At 38.9% G+C, this 25,385-nt stretch overlaps 1 protein-coding gene across 1 annotated transcript; it reads left to right on the forward strand.

Moving 5' to 3' along the window:
- The first annotated feature begins 63 nt into the window (after positions 1–63).
- On the forward strand, positions 64–25,052 carry TRMT9B (tRNA methyltransferase 9B (putative)). The gene is made up of 4 exons (XM_064449494.1): positions 64–131; positions 11,905–12,059; positions 15,122–15,295; positions 18,190–25,052. Exons 1-4 carry the CDS (start codon positions 103–105, stop codon positions 19,224–19,226), a joined length of 1,395 nt encoding a protein of 464 aa, XP_064305564.1. The 5' UTR covers positions 64–102; the 3' UTR covers positions 19,227–25,052.
- The last annotated feature ends 333 nt before the right edge of the window (positions 25,053–25,385 follow it).

The following is a 25,385-nucleotide window of genomic DNA, read 5'->3' on the forward strand; positions in this document are numbered from 1 at the left end:
GGGCGAGGAAGCGAGGGGAGGGCGAGGGGAGCCCTCCCCTCGCCTCCTCGCCCGGGGCCACCCCCGCGGCCCGGCCCGGCCAAGCACCGCCTCCGCGGCGGGATGCAGCCGCCGCCTCCCCGCGGGTGCAGGTAAGGAGCGGGGCGGAGGGGAGAGGGGTGGAAGGTGGCCGGGCTATGAAGGGGGGGAGGGATGCAGAGGGCATCCCCCCTCCTCCTTCCGCCCCAGGTTGGCCTTGGGGGGGGGGGGGGGGGGAGGGGGAGGGGGGAGGAGGGAAGAAACCCTAAAACCACCCCCCAAAAAAGCGGCGCTGAGAGCTGGCCTCGGTGGATTTTTTGCAAATTGAGATGATCCTCTTAAAAACGCTGCACGCCGAGCCGGGAGTCGCCCCTGGGGCGCTGACCCACCCCGGGACGGAAGGATTTCTAGATTTAACTAATTTTTTTTACCCCCCCGCCCCCCTCCCCATCTCAACTGAGCGGAGCCGCGGCTTGCAGACCTGGGCAGTGGCGCGGATGCTGGCGCTGAATTTGGCGTAGCAGTTGGGAAGGGGAGCTTTTAAGAGGCGTGGGGGGAATTTGCAGCAGAAATCATAAGTTTCTCTGTGGTCGCCTGATTAATTAAAAATGAAGTACATGCTGTGTATTGCCAAAGAGTCCTAAGCAATGATCTGGAGCAATCCTAAGCCATACTAGTTAATATTTTTTTTCCTTCCTTAGAAAATTCGAAATACCTAAGTATTGCCTTTGTAAATCCATATAGAGCCCTCAGCGTTGCAGAGTGTTCACTGCTTAATGAATATTTGTAAAGGGATTTTCATTCCCACTGAATGTCAGTGGGAGCAGCCAGAGCTCAGGGAGTCGGGTCACCCGCTCCTTTTCTTTTGCAAAGAAGGAGCGGAATTACTCCAGCAGCACTGCTGTGTTGATGTAGTGCACAGGATGACATTCCCTGCTGATATAGTTGTTCAGGTGAAGTGTGCTTCTGGAGTTTATGATTTTGAGCATGCAACTCGAGAAACAGATAAGAAAAACATGCAGCAGTCTCTCCATGAGCAACAGAAAAGGTCCTCTCAGGACTTTTTAAATACCCCATAATGGGCCCCAGGGGGGTTGGGTTTCATTTCTGTAATTTGTTGTCAGTCTAGTATATCAATACATTTATTTCAGTTATATATGCTACTTATAGAGCATCTTTTTGAACCAGTGCATTTTTATTTACTGTTTTCCTTCTCTCATTGTGTTTTTGTAATGGATTGCATGCTGACGTATTTCAGTGGTGCTGCTATTGTTTAACTTACGGAGATGTGCATCTTGGGCGAATTAGATACGTGTAGGTAACTGTGGCTGCGCATTTTAATATTACCCCTGGCACGGAGATCTTCAAAGGCATAAAACATTTTCAGACATACATATAATGCTAAACTGAACTTGGTGAGAAGCAAAAATACAAGTAATTTCTTAACTTTCTACATTTTCTAAGGTAAATGATCACTAATCCATAATTTATGTTATAAATAATCCATAATCCATAAATTATAAAGCCAATTCAGAGTTTGAAATCAGCCCTGCATCAAGGAACAGATGATACAGACTTCCCATGCAAGCACTCAGATGTGCAGGTATTCTGCCATCCATTCTGGGTGGATGAAGCAGAATATGGGACGGCACAACCAGCGTAAGGCTCTGCTCTGCAAAAGGTTATGTGCAAATTCCTGCCTTTAGTTATTATTAATAGGCTACCTGAGGCCAGTAAAATGATTTACAGTGCATAAGGTTAAGTAGTAGTACCAGGATCTTTGTAGTACCAGGATCTACACGGGCATGTTTATAGGTAATAATAGATATGGAATAATCCTGTGTGGCAGAAAACCATGGCTTAAGGGCTGCACAGCTCCTTAATTTGTAAAGATTAAAGAGATTGAAAAAATACTTTGGAATTTTATACACATATGAAGCAATTTTTAAATAGTTTTTAAATAGGTTTAATTTTAATAGGTTTTAAGTGAAAAATGATTTTTTGTTTGAAAGTGCTTACAGTAAAGACACTGGTTCTTCAAAAGTTATTTATGTACCTTCAAAAATAGAGATAGAAATATCAGCTGAACTACTGGGAGAAAGGAAGTCTGACTATTGAAAAATAAAATAAATATTTGTGTCATAGCCAGGTTTTATGTAATTGATTAAAACTCATGTGAGACAGAGTCCTGCCTGATTTTTTTTTCTCAGAAAAGTTTAGACTTAACACAGTTGGATCAAAGGCACTATATATTTTGGTTTGTGTTTTGCTGTTGAAAAAAGTATTCCATTTTGAAGAAAACTTTACATTCAGATCTACATGTAATCATTTCAGAAAAATTAATTACTTGTGGACCAAAGAAAAAATTTCTCTTGGTGCTCCAGATACTGATTTTTGTAGATCTCAACTGTTGTTCCCCAAAACACAATAATTTCCTGGAAAATATTGATTTTAAGAAAAAAATACATCTAAAAAGGCCACAGTATTAAAATATTTTCCAAATGGAGAACTTCAGTGGTATTTCTATGAAATTTCAGCTCCCTCAGGGAGCTTTTACTTTCCATGCTGAATAGGAAAAATTGCATTGTGTAAAAAGCCTTTCTTTGCCTTAAAATAGAGGGCTTAGAAAGATCAAGTTATGTAAAAAGGTATCGCTCATGCTATAAACCGTTTACAGTGAAACAATCCTTCAGTGAATCTCTGCTGATTTATGGAAATGAAGGATCTTTTCTAGGGATTTTGACTACAGGGGTGCTGAGCCTTCACACTGCTCAGTCCGCTACAGCTACGACTGGAAGAACCTCTGTCTGTGGCAGTGGCCAGACATTTCATGGAGCATTACACCTCGACCTTTTAGTAACAACATAATGCAATTTTTCTGTGTCTATGTCTAACTCTGAATCCTGGTAGGATTGCTGTTATATCTTCAAATGCTTTTGTCAGCTGCGTAAGCCCTCAATTGCTATTAGATAGTACCCAGGATAAGTTCTTGTCTTTGAGCACTAACCTCAATGACATAGAAGACACCTTTTATTTTTCAAGAAAGCAAATATAAATACATTACTTTCTATCACTAACAATTACAAAAAAATAAAAGCTAATCAGACAGATTTTTTTTGAGTTTTGTAGGATAATAAAAATGTGATACTGTCTTTGCTCTCATTCTGATGGTCATTTGCTGAGGATAACTTAATACCTAATAGTGTCTGCCACCAGACCTGGTCTTCTTTTAAAACTGTATTTGGACAGCGTACTGAACACTGAATACATTCGTATACTGAAAACGAATATGAATATTTTAAGATAGGAAATTGTATGTTCGCTTATAATAAACATGAGATAATCAAGTGTAGTTTATAAAAAGTATCAAGATAATCCACTTACTACTTCTCTAATTACTGTAATTGATTGTGCAATATTTTATATTTAATCTTGGGGTCAAAGGTAACCACTGACAGCCTTAATTTGGGATCCTATTTGATAATGTGCTGCTTATCTTTCTGTCACTAAGATATTAAGTTTCAGCAGAAGATGTATTTTCAAGTAATTGAATGTCTTAAGTCAGTTTGTAAATTGTTTTAATTGGGAAGGCTTTGTATATAGCACCAAGTACAATGTAAGTACCGACTGTGATGAGCTCTACGGGCAGGAAAAAAAGGAGAATTATACTGCATAAATTAAAACTAATCCATCTGGAAGTAGTACTCTAAATGCAGACCCAGACCATGAGGAAACAGAAGGAATTTAGAAAGCTATAATTCCAGAACTGTAGGATGACATTAAGAAACCAAATATTCCTGTGAGTACAGTTTGGCACGAAGAATGCAGACATATGGAGAGGATACAGAGAATGACAACAATACTTGTAGAAGACCACCCAGATTGATTCATCAGGGAGGATGAAAAGTACTAAATGTTTAATGCTTGGTTAACTGCTGGTAAATAAGGGAGAGAAGGCAAGATAACTGTTTACAAGTATTTGAAAGATAGAGTGACCAAGGAGGGAAAATAGCTACATTTAAAGCTTATGAGTAGCGTAGCATGGCCAGGGTCTTTGGGCTAATGATATAGGCCTCTTAGGACACAAACCAACCTGCTGAAACTCAGGAGGAAATTAGCTTAATATCTGTACTAATTTAGCTGTAGAAACAATCCCTGTGTTAAAGAGTAATAAACACTGTGAAGCAGCCTTTAATTTTTGTTTTTCTACAGCAGGTCACTGCTTGTAACTTGAAGAATTGAAGTTTTGTACCTCATAGACACATAGAGTCACAAGGCTAGATGTCGGGGCATCATCTCCCTCCCCTGAAGGTGCATCAATTACTTCAGTGTATTTCCTGGCAGGTGCTTAACTAGCTTATGCTTTTAAGACCCCATTGATGGAGGCTCCATGACCTACCTGGGCCAGAATAATTTCCAGTGCTTTTCTGTCCTTCTTGTTTTTAAAATGCCTCACCTGTATCTTTCTTGCTGTAATTTAAGCCCACCATCTTTTGTCTACTCTTCACTTTGGAAAAGAGCTTATACCCTCCCACTTTGCAACAGCCCTCTTGTATGAGAAGATGACTCTCATCCTGAGAGGACAAGATCCATCCAAGAAACTTAACACCTTTCCCAGAGGTTTACTTGATTTCTGATCTATTAGGGATTTACAATGATCTCCAATCATTGTTTTTCTCTTCTGTAATATTTCCACTGGGTCTACATAGCCCTTGCTTGAAAACAGGCATAATACTCAAACTGATATATCAGCAGTGCCAAATGTAGTACAAGGGCTGTTTTATGTAACTTGCAAGTATTTGCCCTATTTCTGTGTGCTGGTATTAGTTTTTTTGCAACAGTATGTTGCAAAAAACACCATAACACCATAGCATATATGGTGCTAAATCTGTGAAATATTATAGCGCCCAGATCCACTTCTGTAGAACTGCTGCCAGTCATTCCATCCTGCCTCCCTCAGCCTTTATTTGTGCTGTTGGTTATTCTTTTCTTAATAAAATGCCTTGCTTTTGTCTTTTTCAATCTGTCGAAGCACTTGAATTCTAATACCATGATCCAGTGTGTTGGAACCCTTATCAGTTTGGTCCGTCTGCAGATATAATGCAACTCTCTGATCCATCATGCAAAGAAATCACTGAGAAGCATCCAAAACAGACTCCTGAACAAAATTCTCTTATCCTTCCAGTGTGACAGTGAATTGTTGATAGCCACACTCTAAATATTCCCTTCCAAATGGTACCAACTTCTACTGCAATTTCATCTAAACCAACTGTCCCTAATTTGTTTATGAGAATATCAAGAGACTGGGGACTGTACCTATTGCCCACAGTTTCTCAAAACTAATTTCTGTTGGCTCTGGGACTGGCTAATCTGAGGTTGGTGCAATCAGTTCCTTAAGTACTGTTTAACAGACTAGTTGTTTTGAAAACCCTGACCTTATTTAAAATGCCTTTTCTTTCTCATTCCATCCTAGTTTCTTTTCCCTTTATGTATTGGCTGCCTGGTGGCAATTAAGATGTATAGTGTAGAAGAAGAAGAAAAAACCTAAACACTTTGGTCTTTTTAGCACCACTTATTATTGGAGTTTTCCCCCCACTTAGTTGACCAAATTTTTCCTGGCCCTCCCTTCTCTTCTAACACCTGTACAGAGTGTTTCTGTACAGGATCTGAAGACACACATCAGTGCACATGTAGCACCAGGGATTTCTTACAGTGTGGGACCCCAGCAGGAAGGGACCCTCCTTGCTGGGAGCTTATTTATGAGTTTTTATGTGATAGTAAAGATGAACAGACAAAGGCACTGGGCAGCTTGTGCACGAGTATGCTCCTTTCAGTGTTTTTTAATGGCAAAGGGTCTGTGTTTGTGCATTGTTGTCTTAGCAGAATGTTACCTATTTACAGGATGGAGTTTATGTACTTAGTGAAATAAATCTGTTTACAGTGCAACCTTCCAGCCACATAGACTATGACCCTAAATGCAAAACAGCAGGGGGAATATTAAATGATTAACTGATCCAAGAATAGGATGTGCAGTGGATAGTACTAGGTTTTGTCTGAACTGGAAAATAAAGCTAACAAAATGAATGTGATGGTGAATGGTTGTCATTTTGAGTAAATAGAGCTTGCACCATAAACTTATTTAGTCCAAGATCTTGAAAGAACAGCCTCAGTGCTTTCAATCTTTCATTAGGGCAAGGTTCTCTTTATTTTTTAGTAAGAAAAATACGATAGTGTCTTTATTTCAATTAATGAAATTACTTTAAAATGCTAGGTTTGCAATGAGCATTTCAAATAACAGTGATTCTTGTCAAATTTGTCTGGCTCTTTGTTTTTCACTTCACAATTTCCCAAATTTACTGGAGGAAGGGTTCGGAATTAGGACTTCAGATCCGTAAGGTTTTAGCTATGCTGCACAGAGTTCACCTTGCTCTGATTTCAGGCTGTGAATTTTCATGGGATTATAAGAGTTCATGTGTGAGTGAAATTAATTACCAGAGTTGTTAGCCTTATATAAGCAAATAATCTCATCTTGCTAAACTTTCATTGCAGCTAGTTTAACTATTCACAGCAGGTTTCCTATTATTTTGTTTCATTATCCTTTATTTACTAATAAAGCTGTTTTAGATAATGATTTGTATCTGGAAGCAATTTAGTATGTCATAATGCTCCTGTTTGTGGCCTTCATTAATGAAATGAGAAAGCACTGTCAATCAGTATGGAGGTGTTACTATGATTTATAAATTCAGTCCCACGGGTAAGCAGAGTTCTGATAAAGAAATGTTAGGTCTGTTTTTGAGAAAGGCTGCAGTGAGGTTTTACAGTTGGAGATTAATTGGATTTTTGTATTTGCTTGGAAAAAAGACTATGGCTTATAGGTGACCATTAGGGCTGTAGACTTAGCTTTCCATAGCTACTTATGTTGGGTGAAAAGACTGGTAAGTCTGAGGCAAGCTGGAAGTAACCTGAGAGCATTGCTCACTGTATAGGTAGTTGTCCCTGGTCTGTAGATGAAGGGGGAGAATGCAAATTGGACTACCTCCCTTTTTACCTCACTGTCCGTATCAGCAACAGCTGCACGTGTTATTGCTGGAGAGCAGGGTATTGTCGGACGTAGACCTGACCCTTATGGTTATACTGTTCTGTTTAAGGCCAGTGGTTAATTAGGTTATTGCCTCCATAGCTGGAGTTGCGTACTTAACCAAAAGTTATGATGCTGTAGTAACACAGAGAGACACAACTGTGCTGAATTTCCTAGATCTTTGGAGTTCTCCTAATCCAAAATGGGATTGAGTATTCCCATCAGTGCATGAAGAGGGTAACTAAGAGGAGCCCTCATTAATAGGCTGAAATCTTGCATACCTGGCTCCCAAACTGAGTTGTGTGATTTCCTGCTGCTCATCACAGCATTAGAGAAAAGGGGCAGTTGCAGGAGAGAAGACAAAAGGAAAGCCTGTGGCTCAAATTAATCAAGAGCAATTGATGTGAAGACAGATAGGCGCAATGCAGGATTTGATGACTACTATGACAGTCACAGGTGCATCCAAGAGGACATTGACAAAAAGTTTTGAATGTGTTCTGGGTGTTGTGACTGGCCTGGAAACAGAGGCAAGGAGGAACTGAACATGGGCCAGGTCAACACTTCATAGTATTATCCATCAAATTAAAATAGTGGTGGTGATATAGCATATGCTAAGGTAGATGGAAGAACGTGAAAATCTTAGGTGGATAGGAGGGTTAACCTGAGGAGGATGAGGAGGGCTGCAAGGGATTCAGAAGAACTGCAGGAATGTGTGGGAAGCTTTGGGTAGGCTGGAGTAGAGGCAGAGTTTTTGGACTGAACGCCTGCACTTCAGTGTTAGGGCACCCCTTGCATCTGGGAGCCAGCAACTGTTTTGTCCATTTGAGGATAAAGTATTTAATTCGGTTAGTCAAAATTGTAAGTCAGACCCTTTCAAAAACAACCAAACAAAAAGTCTGTGGAAAAAAAACTCAAATAAAAATAATCCTGACTTTTTAAAATGTTGGAAACTGGGATTATTAATTTTTGGTTGCTGTAATTTTGAGTTAACATGTTTAAATGTATTTATTACTTCAGCAGTGATAGAAAATGTCCAAGCAACATGACTTTCCTGGAAGCAGTATCCTTGAAAAGTTAATTATCTAAAAGGTTTCAAAATGTTAATGGAAAAGAAGAAATTAGATTACCTTGGAGTCAGGGAACTTTTAGTGAGATGTGTAGCTATGAAGATATATGATATCATATGTTTTACAATTCCTTCTACCTCCTGTAAAGCTGTAATATTTTAGTTTATTTTTTGTTTTGCTTTTTTAAAAATTTTATTTTTACAAAGAAGGAAAGCAGCAATGTGGGAGAGAGTCAATGGACTATAACCTATTTACTTTCAGTTTGTTCGTATACCAGTTAGATGTGATGGACTGGTGATCCATTTCCCTGGAAGTTCGACAGAAATGACACTACAGCTTTCATCCAGTTTTCTCACTTGACAGGTCAGCTGCAAAAAGGGCCTATTGTAGTCTCCTGAATGAACCTCCATGACCAGGAAGCACTGAAAGGGAGGAGAAACCCGCTCTTCATTTGTTATCCAAACTGTTTGTTTGGAGGAGTCTTACATTTCTTAAGCTGCGTCCAGGTTTTGGGGACTTGTCAAGACTTGCTGCAGAGTGCCTGAACAGCTGGGTGCCAATTTACTGCACACTCCCTGCTCTGCACCGAATCTCTGCATGAACCCTTTGACGGGAGCACAAGCTACCGCACCAGAAAAGAAGAATTGAGCATGGGGAAAGTGTGTCCATAATTACCACCCTCTGTTCTTCTTTTCCTCTTTACTGGCTTATCGGACATCTTCCAAGTAACTTAAATGAGAACTGGAGCACATGCTGAAGCAGTGGGTTTTCTGGGCATCTTGGACTTTCATTACCCCCTTTGCTAAACAGACTTTGCAATTATCCTGGAAGTTACAGTCCAGAAGTTGGATGAACTGAACATTTTCTACAATTTATGTGCAACAGAGACACTGTCTGCTACTTTCAAGGCAAAAAAGTTGTAATGGTTATTTTGCTTATAAAGGGAAATAGAGGTATTGAGTTTGGCTTGTAAAGTTATATATTTCTAAGCTTCTGATGTTTTCAGTGACACTAGACTTGTGTGAAACTGGTATGGCTGCAGGCCAGGTCAGACTCCACGGGTTTCTTGCCTTTTGTAAACATTGAAATGAAGAGGTTTATTGCTAGGACATTTCCCTGCTGTGCTGCAAAATAAACCAGGTAGTGTTATGGATCTTGACTGGGAAGTCAAATTGGCAAGTCTAATTTCATCATGTGACTTAATTTTCTAGAAAACATAAACAATCTGCAGGAAATTATAATGGAAATTATAATGAAAAGGTAAATAAAATAATTCATATTTTAGTAAACTACTGTTGTTCTAAGATTATAACAGAATTATTATCATGACAATGTTTATTAAGTGTATCTAAAAATAATAACCTCTAATTCAGTGTTGTAATACATGAGTCTCTAGCATGTCCTATATAGCAGAAGACGCAGTATCAGTCCCAGTGAATAAGAAAGTTAAAGGAAAAACTGAATGGTCTTGTGATTCAGGAGGAAACTAAACGAAATTTCAGCCTACATTGGAATTCTGTTAAGACATTTTAGGAAAGGTATAACATAACATTGTATCAATGGGAAAATTCTTACGGTCTTCTCAGTCAAGTCCAAGCTGGCTTTTGTGTTTAAAATATTCAAATTAACCTTCAGTTCAGACAGCTACTTCTGTAGGTGACATAGACTGGAATTTCTGTAGCATTTGGAATTCAGTATGAATGACTGAAAACATTCTCCTTTTTTTTCTCTTTTTAAGAATTGCAAAGATTAAACAAAGAGCTTCAAGTGGAAAGATAAAACCACTTGGAAACACCGAACCACATAGTAACCAAACATGAAATATAAACTAGAGCAAGGAGCATATCAGATGGCAAAAGAAAGCAAATGATTGTTAGTCTTTGGAATTTCTACTTGTAAACAGAGGATTTCTAGGCAGTTGAACAATAAAATAGGGTATGTTTTGAGGCAGAGAAGAAAGATAGCGGCAGACATGAAACACCCAATTCGTTCTATTTAAGGGTCAAATAAGAAAAAAAGAATGGGCTTTTGACTCTAAGGAATAATTATTTGAAATTGCTGCAACTAACCCATCCTATTTGACAACATAACTTGAAATGGCATTCTGAGAAAAGTTCTGACTGAGTAACTTCTGGCACATGTAATATAATTTCAAATCTATGTTTCAATACTGTCCACTTCTGTTGTTCAGTCTGCCATAGTTGTCCACATTTCAATTTGACAGTGAAAATGTGCCTACTAAGAATTTATGATACTGCTACTGAATTTTTTTTTCAACTACTAAAAGGTGAGATAATGCATCATTAAAAGAAAATTGTGGATCATGCCAGAAAAAAAAAGTAAGGATTGTGAAAACTTTGAATGTAAATGTTTTGAAGAATATTCATAGATACTACAGTCAGAATAGACTGACGATTGTGACAATTTGGCCTGACTTCATACATAGCAGACTATGTAAAACCAGTGAAATGGATCAAGTCTTACATACTGTGCCTGTAGGCACTCACACACACTTAACTTGAAGTACATTAACCTTTTTTTTTTTCAGTCACTGGGATTAACTCCCATTTTCTAAATTAAAAAGATTGTGCTTATAGGACAGGTGTTTTGAAGAGCTCACATTTTTTGTTATTATATGCAATATTTTATTTTAAATCTTTTCTCATAATAACGTCTTTCAACAGTAAAAGTGACAGAAAGAAACATTTTTTATTATGATTCAAAAATGTATATTGAAAATCAAGAAAAGCAAAAGAACTTGTGTGTTTAAAGTCTTTGCTTCTGACATTTTCAAATGCAGCCAGGGGAGTCACTTTTATAATCTCATGATAATTTCTTGGAAGAAGTTTGGAAACCGGCTTTAATCTTTGCTGAGTGCTTAGACAATTAAATAAGTTCTGTTTTAATAATGGGAAGGAGTATTTCCTGAATAAACAGGTGGTTTGAATTAGTTTGAAGGATCCCTTAACGCTTCGAAAAATACTCTCATCAGCCTCCATCAGATATTAAAGTCTGACCTGGTTGGTGCTGGGATGAGTGGAAATCTTAAGGGAGATGTAAGAGTCTGTGTAAAGGGATTCAGTGTCTGCATCCGCATGTGTTTTGGATGAGCTTAGGAATAGTTTTAAAAGTCTAAGAAGATACCACTTTTCAGATGAAGCATTAAACTCAAATACATGACTAAGAAATGAAGATAGCAGAGTGGGAGCCAGGAAATCCTGGTTTTGTTGCTGAAAAATATCAACCAACTCATCACTTCTAGAGGGTAAATAAACCACAAATAATTTATGCATGATTTAGGGGCTTTGGTTTCAGGGTCCAGGCTATATTTCAAATAATGTACTAATAGTTTGCCTACGTACTCACCTTAGTTACAACTGGAAAATTTCCTGTTCTTAATCATTCTGCACTCCTGCTGAGTAAGGCTTCATTTTGCACCAGATAAGCTTTTACTACATCGGTGAACTTATTTAGGAATGTACATATTATTGAACAGGCTCATGCAGTTATATAGTGCTCCTCAGGCAAGATGATACGTTCAGATTTTTTCTTGACTTTCATGAAATAAATTCAGGTCCTTTGAGTAAAGACCATTTTATAAGTATGATGGCTGTTAGAGGGTCATAATGATTTTATGAGTGTAAACTTAAAAGGTCCTGAATTATGCATGTCTATAAAATGTAAAGTCTATGCTACAACAGTTTGTTTTTTGTCGTACATAATCTTTCATTATGATTTCAGGATGGAACATGAGGCTACCCAGCTAGAAAAGCAGCATGTGCATAGTGTGTATGAAAATACAGCTGCCTACTTTAGTGATCTGCAGAGCAAAGCATGGCCTCGTGTTCGAAACTTTCTGCTGGAGCAAAAGCCTGGCAGTCTCATTGCTGACATAGGTAAGCCATTCGTTGGAGTGGTGTGAAAGATTGTCTGTAGACTTTATTAGCTTATATGTTAATCATATCTATCTTTCAGAGCAATTGTTTTGAAAAGTCATTTAAATTTGCTTTAAAGATTGTTTTAAAATTGTTGTTAAACTCATATTAGATGCCATATACCATGTGGTTTATTTCCATGACAGTGTATGAGGTAACGAGTAAATACAATTTTTGCCTTATTTTGATTGACCTAAGCCTGAATCTACCAGTTTCCACACAGATTTATTGGTCCATCATTCCCGTGGTGGCTGGTTTAAAAACTGGGGTTAATCGCTCAATTATGTAATATTTCAGTTTCTTTAGATCTCTTGCCTTAAGTACTGCTGGTCTGCAATTTAATGCTTTTCATTTTTCCTAAAACTCTTCCTGTCAAGGCTTTAACATAAGAGAAATCTGATGTGGTCACTGCTTAAAAAAAAAGTTATGATCTGAAAATCTCCCTATGATCCTTAACACAGACACCAAAACCTAATTTTCCTGCTTGGCCTTCTCTTCCCTACATGTTCAGTTTATGTCTTGATTTTCTGTTGCATCTCCAGACTTTTTTAGGAGTTCCCAGATCCTCGTGTGTTTGCTTTGTGTTTGTGTTATGACTTCAGTGCTATATAGCACATCATTGCAAACAAATGCTCCTTTGCACCGTTGCATTTTCCTCACTGTTTAAAATAATAAAATGCTTTTATGCAGCAAAGTGTAATAAATGTACAGAATAAATTATGCATCTGCCTCATCGTATCAGAGAAAACCATTCTTTGAAGATGTTGTAGGCCATAATCAAAAGATAATATATAATTTTCCTGCTGTTGTTGAGCAGTATCCCCAAAACACTTGATTGCTGTTATTTTGAGTATGTATCTTCTTTTATATGTCTGCACCATTTTCAGTAATAAACTCAGGAAATATCCTATGGCATACACTCATTCAATAGCCAGCTTAACATGATATTTCCCTGATCAATTTTTTGGTCAGCTCAATAGAAGTCATTTGAAGCTTAGCTGAAGATCTTTGAGGCTATATCAGCAGGCATCACAGTGGCTGCTGAAAACTTATGATCAACCTGTTACAGTTTCAGCTGAAATAATTTAAATGCATGTGATACACCTGGAGAGAAGGTAGATGCTTACAGTTGCCAGCAGGAATATTCCCATCAAGGCACACAAGGTACCCCGTTTTGTGAGGTTTAATAAGACCTATAGGAATATGGCTATTGCTTTTATTTTGGTATGTATTTTGGGAGGAGAGTTGCCTAGTGGCACCAAAATTTCCAAAATGAGGTGTTCAACTGAAAATTTCCTTTTCTGTTTAATACCACCTTTTATTAAAATATTTTTGTTTGCTAGCTTTACATGAAGCATGGTAATGGTAGCAGAATAAAATATAATTTTGTCTAATTGCCTTATTATTGTTCTTTCATCAAAATAAATTACAATAACACAGCCATTGTTAACAGCTTCGTGAAGGAATCAACCTCCTGATGACACATTTAAAAATGAATCTCCTGCAAATGTAGATTTTTAGAGGACTGAGAGCATTGTCACTATTTAGCTTCATTCCAGAGAGGACCCTATACTTCCAAAAACTCAGTGATTAAAAATCACTCTACCAAAAGCCATGTATTAAACAACTGAGTCTTCTAAATTAATGTGTGTTTGACTAAATGCGTTCCTTCTGCAAACACAGTAACCAATAATACTTTATTCTAATTTGAAAACTTATGCTTTCTAATATGCAGAGCTTCATGTTTTGTTGCATATATTCCTTGAACTGCATTAACAGTATTAATCTTTTCCATTTCTCTCAAGTGTTACTTCAAAGCATAGTGCTTGCTTTTCGCTTTAGAAATATGCTCTTTTTTCACCACTGAAGTGTTGTGCTGTTCTCCAACAGTTCCTGTGCTCTCCCTCTAGATAATGGTGCCCATTAACATCAACAAGAGCAGCAGCGCTGCAAGAAGCCGTGATGTTTCTAAAGATAACTCCAGGCCTTTAAATTGAATTACCAATGCTGAGATGGTTCTCTCTGCCAAGCTGCTACCCCGTTGCTTGGCTGTCAACTTTCAGAAATTATTCTTTGCTACTGACCCATAACTGCAGTGAATGTTTCCTAATCTAATTTTGAAAAGTGTCTGTTATGCATACGGTATTGAAGAATACCCTGAAAGATTTCAATTTAGTACAGCACAGTCCTTGAGTAGACATGCTTTTAGGTGGAAGATATTCTGGAACAGTTCATTACTTTTACATGCGTTATAATGCATTGACACGAAGACAGAAAGAGGACGTGCCTGTGACGTGGCAGGAATTTTTATGATCCACGGTTATTTTCAAGTCTGTATCTGAAGTTAAAATTCTCCTCTCTGACTTGTGTCAGTGACAGCTGTGGTTTAGGACTTCTTGGAGAGAAATGGGGTGCACTGGAGAGGTATTGCGTGGGATTGAGCAAAGACTGGGGAAGTACTTGGAAGAGAGATCTATTGCAGGTCACGAAAAAGACAAAACACACTGGCTTCGGGAAAACCCCTGAACAGAAAGTGGTTGGAAGCTGGAAGGATATTGAGGAAAAGGTCATAATACTTACCCTGTTCTTACTCTTTCCTGGGTGACCATTTATGCTCATTGTTTGAAACAGGATACTGGCTACATAAAGGCTGAGTATGAAGCAGCATAGTTGGAATTTTGCTCTAAGACATGCAGTAGAGGCTGCAGGGGATGACTCCTTCCTCCTCCCACCTGCATTTACCCTTCTTCCCCAAAGAAATACACCTACCTGCTATTACACAGGACAGTGTAATGAGTATTTTTGTTGGTGATGTTGGTACTGTTACATGCCTAACAGTGTGAACCTGTAATTTCAAACAGTCCAAATGAACCCGGCAGCAGTTAGGCTAGTAGGAACAAGCTCTCATTTTGTTTTCCAGGAAACCTTACAATGAGGAAAACCTCCCCATTATTTTCACTGCTTTGGGAGGGATAACAAGTGTTTGGAACATACTACTTCTGATCTAGTACTTTTTTCTTCAGGTTGTGGAACTGGAAAATATCTCAGTGTCAACAGTCAGGTGTATAATCTCGGCTGTGATTACTGTGCACCATTGGTAGAGATTGCAAGGAAGAAAGATGATGAAGTTCTGGTATGTGACAACCTTAACCTTCCCTTCAGGGACCAGTGCTTCAATGCAGTCATTTCCATTGGAGGTAAGGCAACATACATGCATTCTGGCCCACACCAAATGCAAATTTTTTGGGATCCTTTTCTTTCCAAGTGTCTTCATTTCAGTTAAATTTGTTTTGAAATAATTCTCTTAGAAACACAGCAGGTATTACTGAAATGAATGTAATAAATTTGAAAAAAATAAATAGTTCCATTGCACAGAGGCGCTGTTGACCAGGAAATTATGTGGGTCATTTGTTTGTTTATATGTGGTCTTGTTCACCCTGTGGAGAAAATATTTCCTTCCAGCATGCATTTTAAACAAGTTAAAGCTAATATAAACATGGCTGCTCACAGTTTAAACAGATTAGGTGGTCAAGATAAACTCTTGGTTCCTCCTTAGGATCTGTTTTGACCAGCAAATGCATTGAAATGAAAACTTGCTTTTTCTGTAGTAGAACTTGATTCATGTTAACTATTGTGCGTTATGAATACAAATTTATCTTAGAATAGTCATTAAATAAGAACTTAGAGCCATACAAGTGCCTGTTGTCTTAAATGAGCAAAGCACCTCAGCATCTTAACTCCTCTGGCTTCTCCTTTTGAAAATATTACTAACAATTTGAGAAGTATAAACTGGAAAAGGGTAGATGAGGAATAGTTAGAGTACCCAGCCACAGTCTACACTTTTAGCTCTACTCTTGCTTGAACTTCTTTCAGGCTGTTCCACTGTATCAGCAAATAGAGAAAGCATGATAATTACTATTGGTAGCAACCAACAAACTACTTGAACTATGATAGAAATGTATTTTAAAATGTATTTTAAAATGTATTTTTCACATATGCAAGGTAAAAGAAAGGGTGAATAATACTCAAGCAGTATCTATATTACTTTGCTTTCATGTTGGCTAGGTAACCAGCGAGCCCTATCTACATTTCAGGTCTCGTAGCATAATTTCAGTGCTATCAGATCAGCTGACTTTGAAGGATAGCATACCAACCTAATGTTTAAATGAATTATAGGCCTGACAAGATTAAAAGTTCACGTGGTACTTCTGTACATTTAACAATAATGGATTTTAATCCTTCTTGAATAGACACATGGTATGCTTGTGTCCATCTAATTCTAAATAAAGTGTTTTACATCCCATTCCAGAGAACAGCAAGTATTTATGTACATAGTCAAATACTCCTCTTGGCTTTGCTAATATAATCCCGTTTATAGGATTTATATTTCTGCAGAACCACCACAGCGATTATGTAATTTTAACCATGAACAGTATTGAAACCATTAAATTAATTGCTTAGATAGAGCTTGCACAGATTCAGTTGGTTGATTGGTGCTTCTTTCTGGTGAACTAAGCTCACATGCTCACACTGTCTTTGTCAGTTTTGATATTATTTTGCAGGAGGTTCTGTGGTGGTATATGGCCTAACTCCAGGATGAGAAAAAATATTGGTTCCTTTCTCCCCATCTTGTTAAAGAAATTGAAATAGTTTGGCTTTTTTTATTCTTGCAAAGTTTGAGAAAATATTGACAAGAGATAGGAGTACCTGGAAATAAACACTGACCATATAGACTGGGGAACTCCACAGAGTTTGCTATCTTGTATTCTCAGCTGTTTATGAAGGCCAAATTTATCAACTGCCGATAATGTTTTTCTTGGCTAGTGGTAAAAAAGCTCTATTTTTTCCCCTTGGTAATTTAATCATTGTCTTGAATAAGGACGGGGCTAGTTGGACACACTTTTCATAACTGCAGTGTTGAAATAAGACTCTTTCTACAAGTAGAATTGGCTAATGTCAAGCAGCACACAAAAAGAAAATCTGATTTTTCTGAAGGTATGGAGATGTCTTCAGCTAAGAGCATATACTATTATTATATGTTGTTATATGGGTAGATTGAATGTTTTGCATGAAGAAGTGACTGGCTCCAAGTCCACTTGAAAGAAATTATGGAATCAGTCCTCTTTACGTCATTGATTTGAATGAAATCTAGTACTGATGATATATAGATCAAGATGACCAACATGATCAATCTCAGGACAAGTTAATGGTTTTGAGAGTTTAGAAAGAAAATAGCTGACTTAGCTATTCTCTGGCTGTTAAAATTTGTCCCTTCAGGTGAACAGGAAGATAGAAACAGTGTGGAAATCTTGAAACATAGCTTCATTTTGCGTTGCAGTGAAATTTGAAAAAGTGGAAATTATCCTGGAAAGAAAATTCAAATATAGTGATCATTAGTTTTATTTTGAATTTTACTTGTCATTTTTTAAAAGCATAACATAATGTAACAAAAAAATCATCATCCTCAGACACGCAACGTAGACTGAGATACTTCTCATTTTTTTCCTCCAAAACAATGCTTAAAGGCAATACCTTTCCACAAAATCAAAGCAGTGGAAAGTATTCCTGTCTAAATTTTCTCACTAGCTCTTTTGAAAGTGCACTGATATAAAAATACAGAGTATTTTTTCACTGATAGTACATTTGGCTGTATTTGTTACATGGTGAAAAGATTTTCTGTTTTCAGTAAGAACTGTCCCAAAAACTAAAGTCAAACTTAATATTACCTAACCCACCTAAAGTCCAAGCATTTAGGTGAAAGCTAGTCATGCTACAGTCTTTTATGGGTGATGTAGAGAAACAGAAATGTCCAGCTTGTATACCTGACTTTTCCCGAATCCCTATTTTGAGGTGAGATGAATTTCCTTCTTCGCGATTTTCCTATTTTTCTCTCTTGAACATAAATGTAAAAGAGATCATTCTGGGGTAAACTTGCACTGTGGTACCAACAAATTCAGCAATGTTGCCTGACTTGAAGTGAGTGATATCTGGGACATGGTAACTAAAATTGCTAAACACATAGAACAGGTTAAAGGTTAAAATGATATGTCCTTACTAATATTCAATACATAATGCCTTTCCTTTTTCGCAGTGATCCATCATTTTTCAACTAAACAAAGAAGAATCAAAGCAATAAAGGAAATGGCGAGGGTACTGATTCCCGGAGGCCAGATGATGATTTATGTTTGGGCTATGGAACAAAAGAATCGTCGCTTTGAGAAACAAGATGTATTTGTTCCTTGGAACAAGGCCTTGTGCTCACAGCATTTTTCAGAATCAAATCAATCTGGAGATAAGGGTGAGTTTGTGCATGCTGGTAAAAGCCAAGACATACACCCTGCACAGCTCGTCATCTCTGATTGCAGCTACCAAACCAATCTGCAGCCAGAAACTGATTCAAAACATTCCCACAATACAGACCATTGCTTTTCCAGAGCCTGCTGCATGAAAATTTCTGAAGAAGAAAACAGGTTTTACAGTGCTCTAGGAAGATCTCTCCGCTCCTGGTTTTTCTCCAGATCCCTTGATGAATCAGCCCTTAGAAAGCAAACTGACAAAATGAAGCCTCTGAAGAACGAAGGAGAATGGGCGAACAGTACCGTACCCATCCAGCATTCGCGACACTGCAGTTTGGATTTAGGTCACCATAGGGCGCTGTTAAAAGAACAAAGTTTAGACGACGATGATGTGTTCGTGGAAAGCCTGCCTCTCAAAAAACCGGAGTGGTCACCAGCCACAGATGCACTGAAGGATTTAAGTTTAAATGGAGGACACCAGAGTGTAGCTCAGAGCAAGAGCGAAGAAGCTTCATTTATAAATGGCCCAGTGGAAGACAGGGACCACAGCTGCAGCTGTAATACAGATGGTGCTGGTAAGTCTAATGCCAGCAAGTTTTTCAAAAGAACTTCAACAACTGACTCCACTGACTCTGCATTGGATTCAGCAGTGTCTGTTGGGGACCAAACTGATGCCATGTTGGATACAAAAGCCTTCATGCGTTATTATCATGTTTTTCGGGAAGGGGAACTGTGGTCTCTGGTAGAAGAGAATGTGCCTGAGCTTCAGATACTTTCTTCCTGCTATGACCATGGAAACTGGTGTGTTATTGCAGAGAAAAGAGGAACATAGCTGTAAAAAGAACAAAGCAGAATGCAGTGACTGAGGATTTTAAGCCGCTCCGTGTGTTCCAGTGATTGTGCAGTGTGACATGGAATTTGTATCTCATGTAGCAGTGTACCATTCATTCCTGAGTTATTATCTCTCTGCCTATTTAACTATCTAATGCAAGGTCTGTATATAGGAATGTAAGTGGTAAACAATATTTATGTTTTGTTAAACTTTTATGAAATCAGAACTGGAGAGTTTTTTATTGCTTTTAGCAAATAACTGTGTTTTTAAATATACTTTTCTATTGAAAAATAAAACCTTTTTATAAGAGCAAGGATCAGGGCATCTTTTATGAGAAACATCCTCTCAGTAGAAAGTTTAGGCTTTGTTCTTCAAACGCTGACAATGTGACACATTACTCCCTGAAGTCCTATAAATAGAGACATAGGCACATTTAAAGACGTACTTGACTGCATACTGCTAGAGTGCATGCTGCAGAACTGGGAGCAGGCATGGTCCCAGTGCTACTTAGTTTGGAGTAGAGTTGTTAATGAGTAAAATCTATGTACAAAAGAAGCTCTGCATATTCTGTCATTTGAGGCTTGTATTTAGGAGTGAAGGACAGAGCAGATTTTTAACAGTATTTTTGAAAAGGATTTAATATGTGTCTCAGGTGCAGGTCAAGTTTTATATGTTAGCTTTCGCAAATACTTTATCTTCATTTCCTTTGTGGTAGTTTTTAATTAACTGTGTATATAGAAGTCAGAGGGATTCATGAGAGTATCAGTATTATTTAAATGTTACAAAATATCAAATATTTGAGGCACTTACATCTTTTTGATAAGCCTGGAAAGCTAAGATAAAACTAATAAAATTCCAGTGCATATCTGGTCAGCTGTCATATTTGCTCTCCTCATTCGCTGACATGAGAATATATATTAAATATTGTAGATAGGAAAAGGATACAAGTCCAGTTTGTATATAAAATACAAATTCCTGTCTTCTGCAGTTTAAAGGGTATGACAGGTTTAAAGGGTACGACATCATAGGAGTAACTGAAACATGGTGGGACAACTCAAATGACCGGGGGCGGTTACAGGCTCTCCCGTAAGGACAGGCAGGGTAGAAGAGGTGGAGGAGTCGCACTCCACATTAAGGAAAACCTTGAATGTATCAAAGTCAACTATGGTGATTGCGACTGGTCTATCGAATGCCTCTGGGTTAAAGTCAAAGGGGTCATCTCCAAGCAGGACCCCACAGTGGGCATCTGCTACTGACCTCCTAACCATAATGACAATGCTGACGAAGTGATTCTTGGGACACTAAAGCAAGCTTCTGGCCAACAGAACCTGGTCCTGATGGGTGACTTCAACTACCCAGACATCTGCTGGAAGGACAATACGGCAGCTCGCATGTCATCCACCAAGTTCCTGGAACGCATACAGGACTGTTTCCTGATACAAATGTTAGATGTGCCAACCAGGAATGAGGCGCTGCTGGACTTGCTGTTCACAGACTGAGAAAGCCGGCTTTGTAATATCTCGGTTAGTGACAGCCTTGGCTGCAGTGACCACAACAATTTGGAGTTCGGGATCCTGCTGAGTGTGCTGAAGGTCACCTCTAAGACAAGGGTTCTGGATTTTAGAAGAGCAAACTTCAGTGCACTCAGGGCTCAGTTAGGAGGGATTCAATGGGAAGCTTCCACGGAAGACAAAGGAGCTAGTGAGTGCTGGGAGTTCTTCAAGAACTCTCTATTGGAAACACAAAACCAGTTTATCCCCTATAAAGGAAAAGGAAGTAAGCGGAGCAAGAGACACCCTTGGCTCAACCATGACCTCCTGGGTCTACTCAAATACAAAAGGGAAACATACCAGAGATGGAGAAGTGGAGGATTATCTGTCGAGAGCTACAAGGGCATTGCCAGAGCGTGCAGAGGTGCAGTTAGAAAAGCAAAAGCCCCACTCGAATTAAAACTGGCTGTAGATGTGAAAAATAACAAGAAAGGGTTCTTCAGTTATATCAACCATAAGCAGAAAAAGAAGGAAAACATAGGCCCACTGTTAAACAGAAAAGGAGAGTCAGTCACCAACAATGCAGAAAAGGCAGAGGTCCTCAACACTTTCTTAACCTCTGTCTTTACCAGCACTGTCGGTTCCCAGGCTTTGGGAACGAAATTGCCGGTTGATCCAAACACCGACGACCCATCAGTGAAGGAAGAGTTAGTATATGAATTACTACAGGAGCTTGACCCCTACAAATCAATGGGCCCTGACGCCGTCCACCCGAGGGTGTTGAGAAAGCTGGCTGACATCATCACAAGGCCACTTTCCATAATCTTTGAGAAGTCGTGGAGAACGGGGGATGTCCCAGAGGACTGGAGTAAGGCAAATGTTACCCCTATCTACAAGAAGAGCTCAAGGGAGGATCCGGGTAACTATAGGCCCGTCAGCCTTACTTCAATCCCTGGGAAAGTTATGGAACGAATCCTCCTGGGGGCCGTCACAAGTCAATTGAAGCACGTGATTGGGAAAAGCCAACATGGCTTCACTAAAGGCAGATCGTGCTTGACTGACCTGGTGGCCTTCTATGACAAAGTGACTTGCCTGGTTGACATGGGGCAGGCAGTGGACATTGTCTACCTGGACTTCTCCAAGGCCTTTGATACTGTCCCCCATAGTCTCCTCCTGGAGAAATTAATGCGTTATGGCCTAGACAAGTGGTCTGTGCAGTGGGTGGGGAACTGGCTGACAGGCCGCACCCAAAGGGTGGTGGTAAACAGCTCTTCTTCAAACTGGCAACCTGTCACAAGTGGAGTCCCCCAGGGATCGATATTGGGCCCAATGTTATTCAGCATCTTTATAAGTGATCTGGATACCGGCATCAAGTGTAGCCTGATGAAGTTTGCTGATGACACCAAGTTGAGTGGGGAAGTAGACACTCCAGAAGGGAGAGCTGGTTTTAGTCAGTGGTTTTAGTGTAGGGCACATCTTCAGCTGGTGTGATGTCGTGACCTTTAATGGAGCTGCACAGATTCACCCCAGAGATCAACCTTTTTGATACTGCAGTTTTAGAGACCCACGTAATTAACGTGTCTGCCCTATAAGTGAGCAAATAACTTTGAGTACAAAGCACAGGAGCAAAATACCAAACTCTTCCGGTCTATGCTGCATAAGTAGATGGATTTTGGGTTGTTCAGTAGACAGCCCTGATGGTGCTGAGTATTTTTAGATGTAGCTGCCCAGGAGTAATGGCCATATAGCAATGTATTATAGATTTATTTACTGGAGCGGTGCCTGTAGAACAATCATCTTTGTCTTCATCATAATTTGGGATCCTTCTACTTTATCCTTCCTGGGTCTGTATCACTTGCACTCTTTTGAAAAGAAAAGTGTGGTCAAGAACCACATGCCTGAGACTTTGGAAATATTATTCCACTCTAAATATTACTTTCAATACAGTCTGGGGCTGCGGTTCTCAGACACTGTGTCCAAGCCACACTTCAGAAAACTGGCAACATTCCCTGCATTGCTGGGACCAGCTGCTCATGGCTGAGGGGCTGCTCTTGCTGCATCCTCACGCTCCAGTTTTAGATTGCAGCGACAGCATGGATCATGCTGAGCTCCATACCTCATCTGCAGCATGCTCGTGTTGGACTGATGAGGCCTGCCTCATTTGTTGGAATTTCTGGAGGAGCTTGAGGATCTTAGAAAACTCAGTTGTTCCCAGATAAGATATGCCAGTGGGTATTCAGCACCCCTGGAATCTGAGCTGTATTTAGGAAGGAGGTAGTTGATTATCATCCTATATCCAGTTTTGAAAGTTCATCCCTAAACTCCAGCATGCAGAAACCCTATTACACATATATGAAACTATTTATAAAAATTTATGAACCTAAACTGACAGCTGGGTTTAGTTAACTGGGAGAAGGAACATTATAATTTTGTTCTCTGTACTTCTGCAGTTTATCTGTGGAGTATTCAGTGTGTAGTCAAGCAGGCTGATGAAATCTGGGGTAAACTAAGACAGGAAAGGCTTCCATTCTCTTTACAGCAGAGACTTACTGTCCTTGCAAGAGGCTGAATCTGTGTTTCAGACTCCAGTGAAAACTTCCTGCTCTATCAGCTGTATGAATAAGACCTGTCACCTCAGAGCCACTGAGGTACTTTAAACAGCTCATGTATTTGTAGGATTTCCATGCATTGTTTGATTTGAGATTCTTGACTGAGGATGCTTTTCATTATTATTTATTTCTGTATTGGATTTCCTCTTGTTTTGAGCTGATGCCGTTAAGTTGCGTTACATACAAGTTGGGATTGTATAGTTATAAATTCCTGGGAGAAGGAGAGGGGAGGTTTGGCAAACTGCTTTCTTTTCAAATATTCAGTTTTCCTCTGAGGATGTATAATCACCATGTAACATAATTTTTATAGGCTGGGGATCCGTCAGCTGGCTTCATCAATCTGAGGTTTGCACAGCAAGCCTTTATTCCCATGTGCAGTCTCCCATCTATTTATGGAGGCTGCCTAGGTCTGTAAGAGCTTTATCATCTCATAAAAAGCCAAATTACCTCACTCAGAGCATTGTGAATGTCTGTTTTGATTGGTTTGTCTTTTGATGAGGCCCATCTTAAGCAAAATGTAATTTACAGAGGAATCCATATGATCCCAGTCCAGCTTACAAACATAGTTAATATGCTCAGAGAAGTGTGTATACCATTGAAAAGTCTAGAGTAAATGAATGAATAAGTAAATAAACTCCAGTTGTCCTTGCATGCTAAAACTCTCAGCAATGTCCGGATTGCAAGATCTGACTGTTGTAAGGTAAAAGGCAGATGTGTTCTTATATTTCTTGACTGACGAGTGGGCAATATTCTCACCCCTGTTATGCCAATAACAAACCTGCTTCAGACTGCAGTGGGCTAGGATTGCTCCTAAGCTGCTCATCTAGCTTTAAGTGGCACACGTAGAAGTCTTGGTTACATGAGAAAAGATGCCCTGGTTTTTCACAATTTAATTTACTAGTATCATTCAGTCTGAACTGGCTAACCAAAAGCTGCTACCTTATTAACTCCTACAGACTGTAAGCCAAATGGACAATTGCAATAAAAAAAAGATACAATTGAACAGACTTATTTTTGAAGGACTAATACAATTACAATCTTTGATAAATGATATTTTGTCCTTTTTTATTACATGAAAATATTTATATTAGAAGTGCAGAAGTATAATTTTTTTGGTACTAATGGTGACTAATTTACTTTCTTCCAAGCTTATGGTGAAGGAATTTTAAAAGCACAGGTGAGGAATGAAAGCTATAGATATTTTAGCAGACTTTTTTCTGGTACATATTTATATACATGTTACTTATGTGCACAGTTTAAATTGCTGAGTGAAGAGCTGTGTATGTTCCACCAGCAGAATACTGTTAGTGAACCACCTGGGTAGATTCTGAATAGAAATAATGGCTCTGATCCTGTGTCCTCTCCGCCGTGTCATGTCTCCATCAGACTGTATTCCTATCACTGTTGGGCTGCATTAGTATTGACATTGTGTTCAATCTATTGGTCTACCCACTTTCCTGCTCAGCACTTTTACAGGATTTGTGTCTACTTTAGTACTCGAAGAAAATGAAATGTGTCAGTGTTAAATATATATAATTGTATATCTCTCTTGTGAGTTCAGCATTTCTTATTCTTACAGTATAAGAATTCTGGCAGCTACCCATGATTTTTTCTCCCCTGCTGCTGGTCAAAACCATGCTTAGTTACTGCTCTGTAATCAATTATTTGTTCATATATGGAACCTATTCGCTAGTATTTGACAAAATAAATCCTACTTGGTTAAAATATTTCTTACAGAACTTCTGTGCTTTCAGATTAGTTGATAAATATATTCACCACTGGAAACTGTGCCTGGGAAAGCTCTTAATGAACATTAAATTTGAGAAGACTCTGTTAGTGCTCTTTGCTCAGGAAGTTAGACCACATGGACATGATGCAGAGCAGGTAAGCGTAGTGATTGCTATGAAGCCAGGGAGCCCATCTTTACTTTAGACAACCATAGTCCACCTAGCCATAAATGCGATCATTTGAACTAGGTAAATAAAGGTGATGAAATGGGGTATTTAACCATGTCAGTACTATATGTCCTGTTGGTGATAGAAAAGCAGGATGGTCAGCAG

Source organism: Phalacrocorax carbo, chromosome 4, assembly GCF_963921805.1.
Source record: "Phalacrocorax carbo chromosome 4, bPhaCar2.1, whole genome shotgun sequence".
NCBI lineage: Eukaryota > Metazoa > Chordata > Aves > Suliformes > Phalacrocoracidae > Phalacrocorax > Phalacrocorax carbo.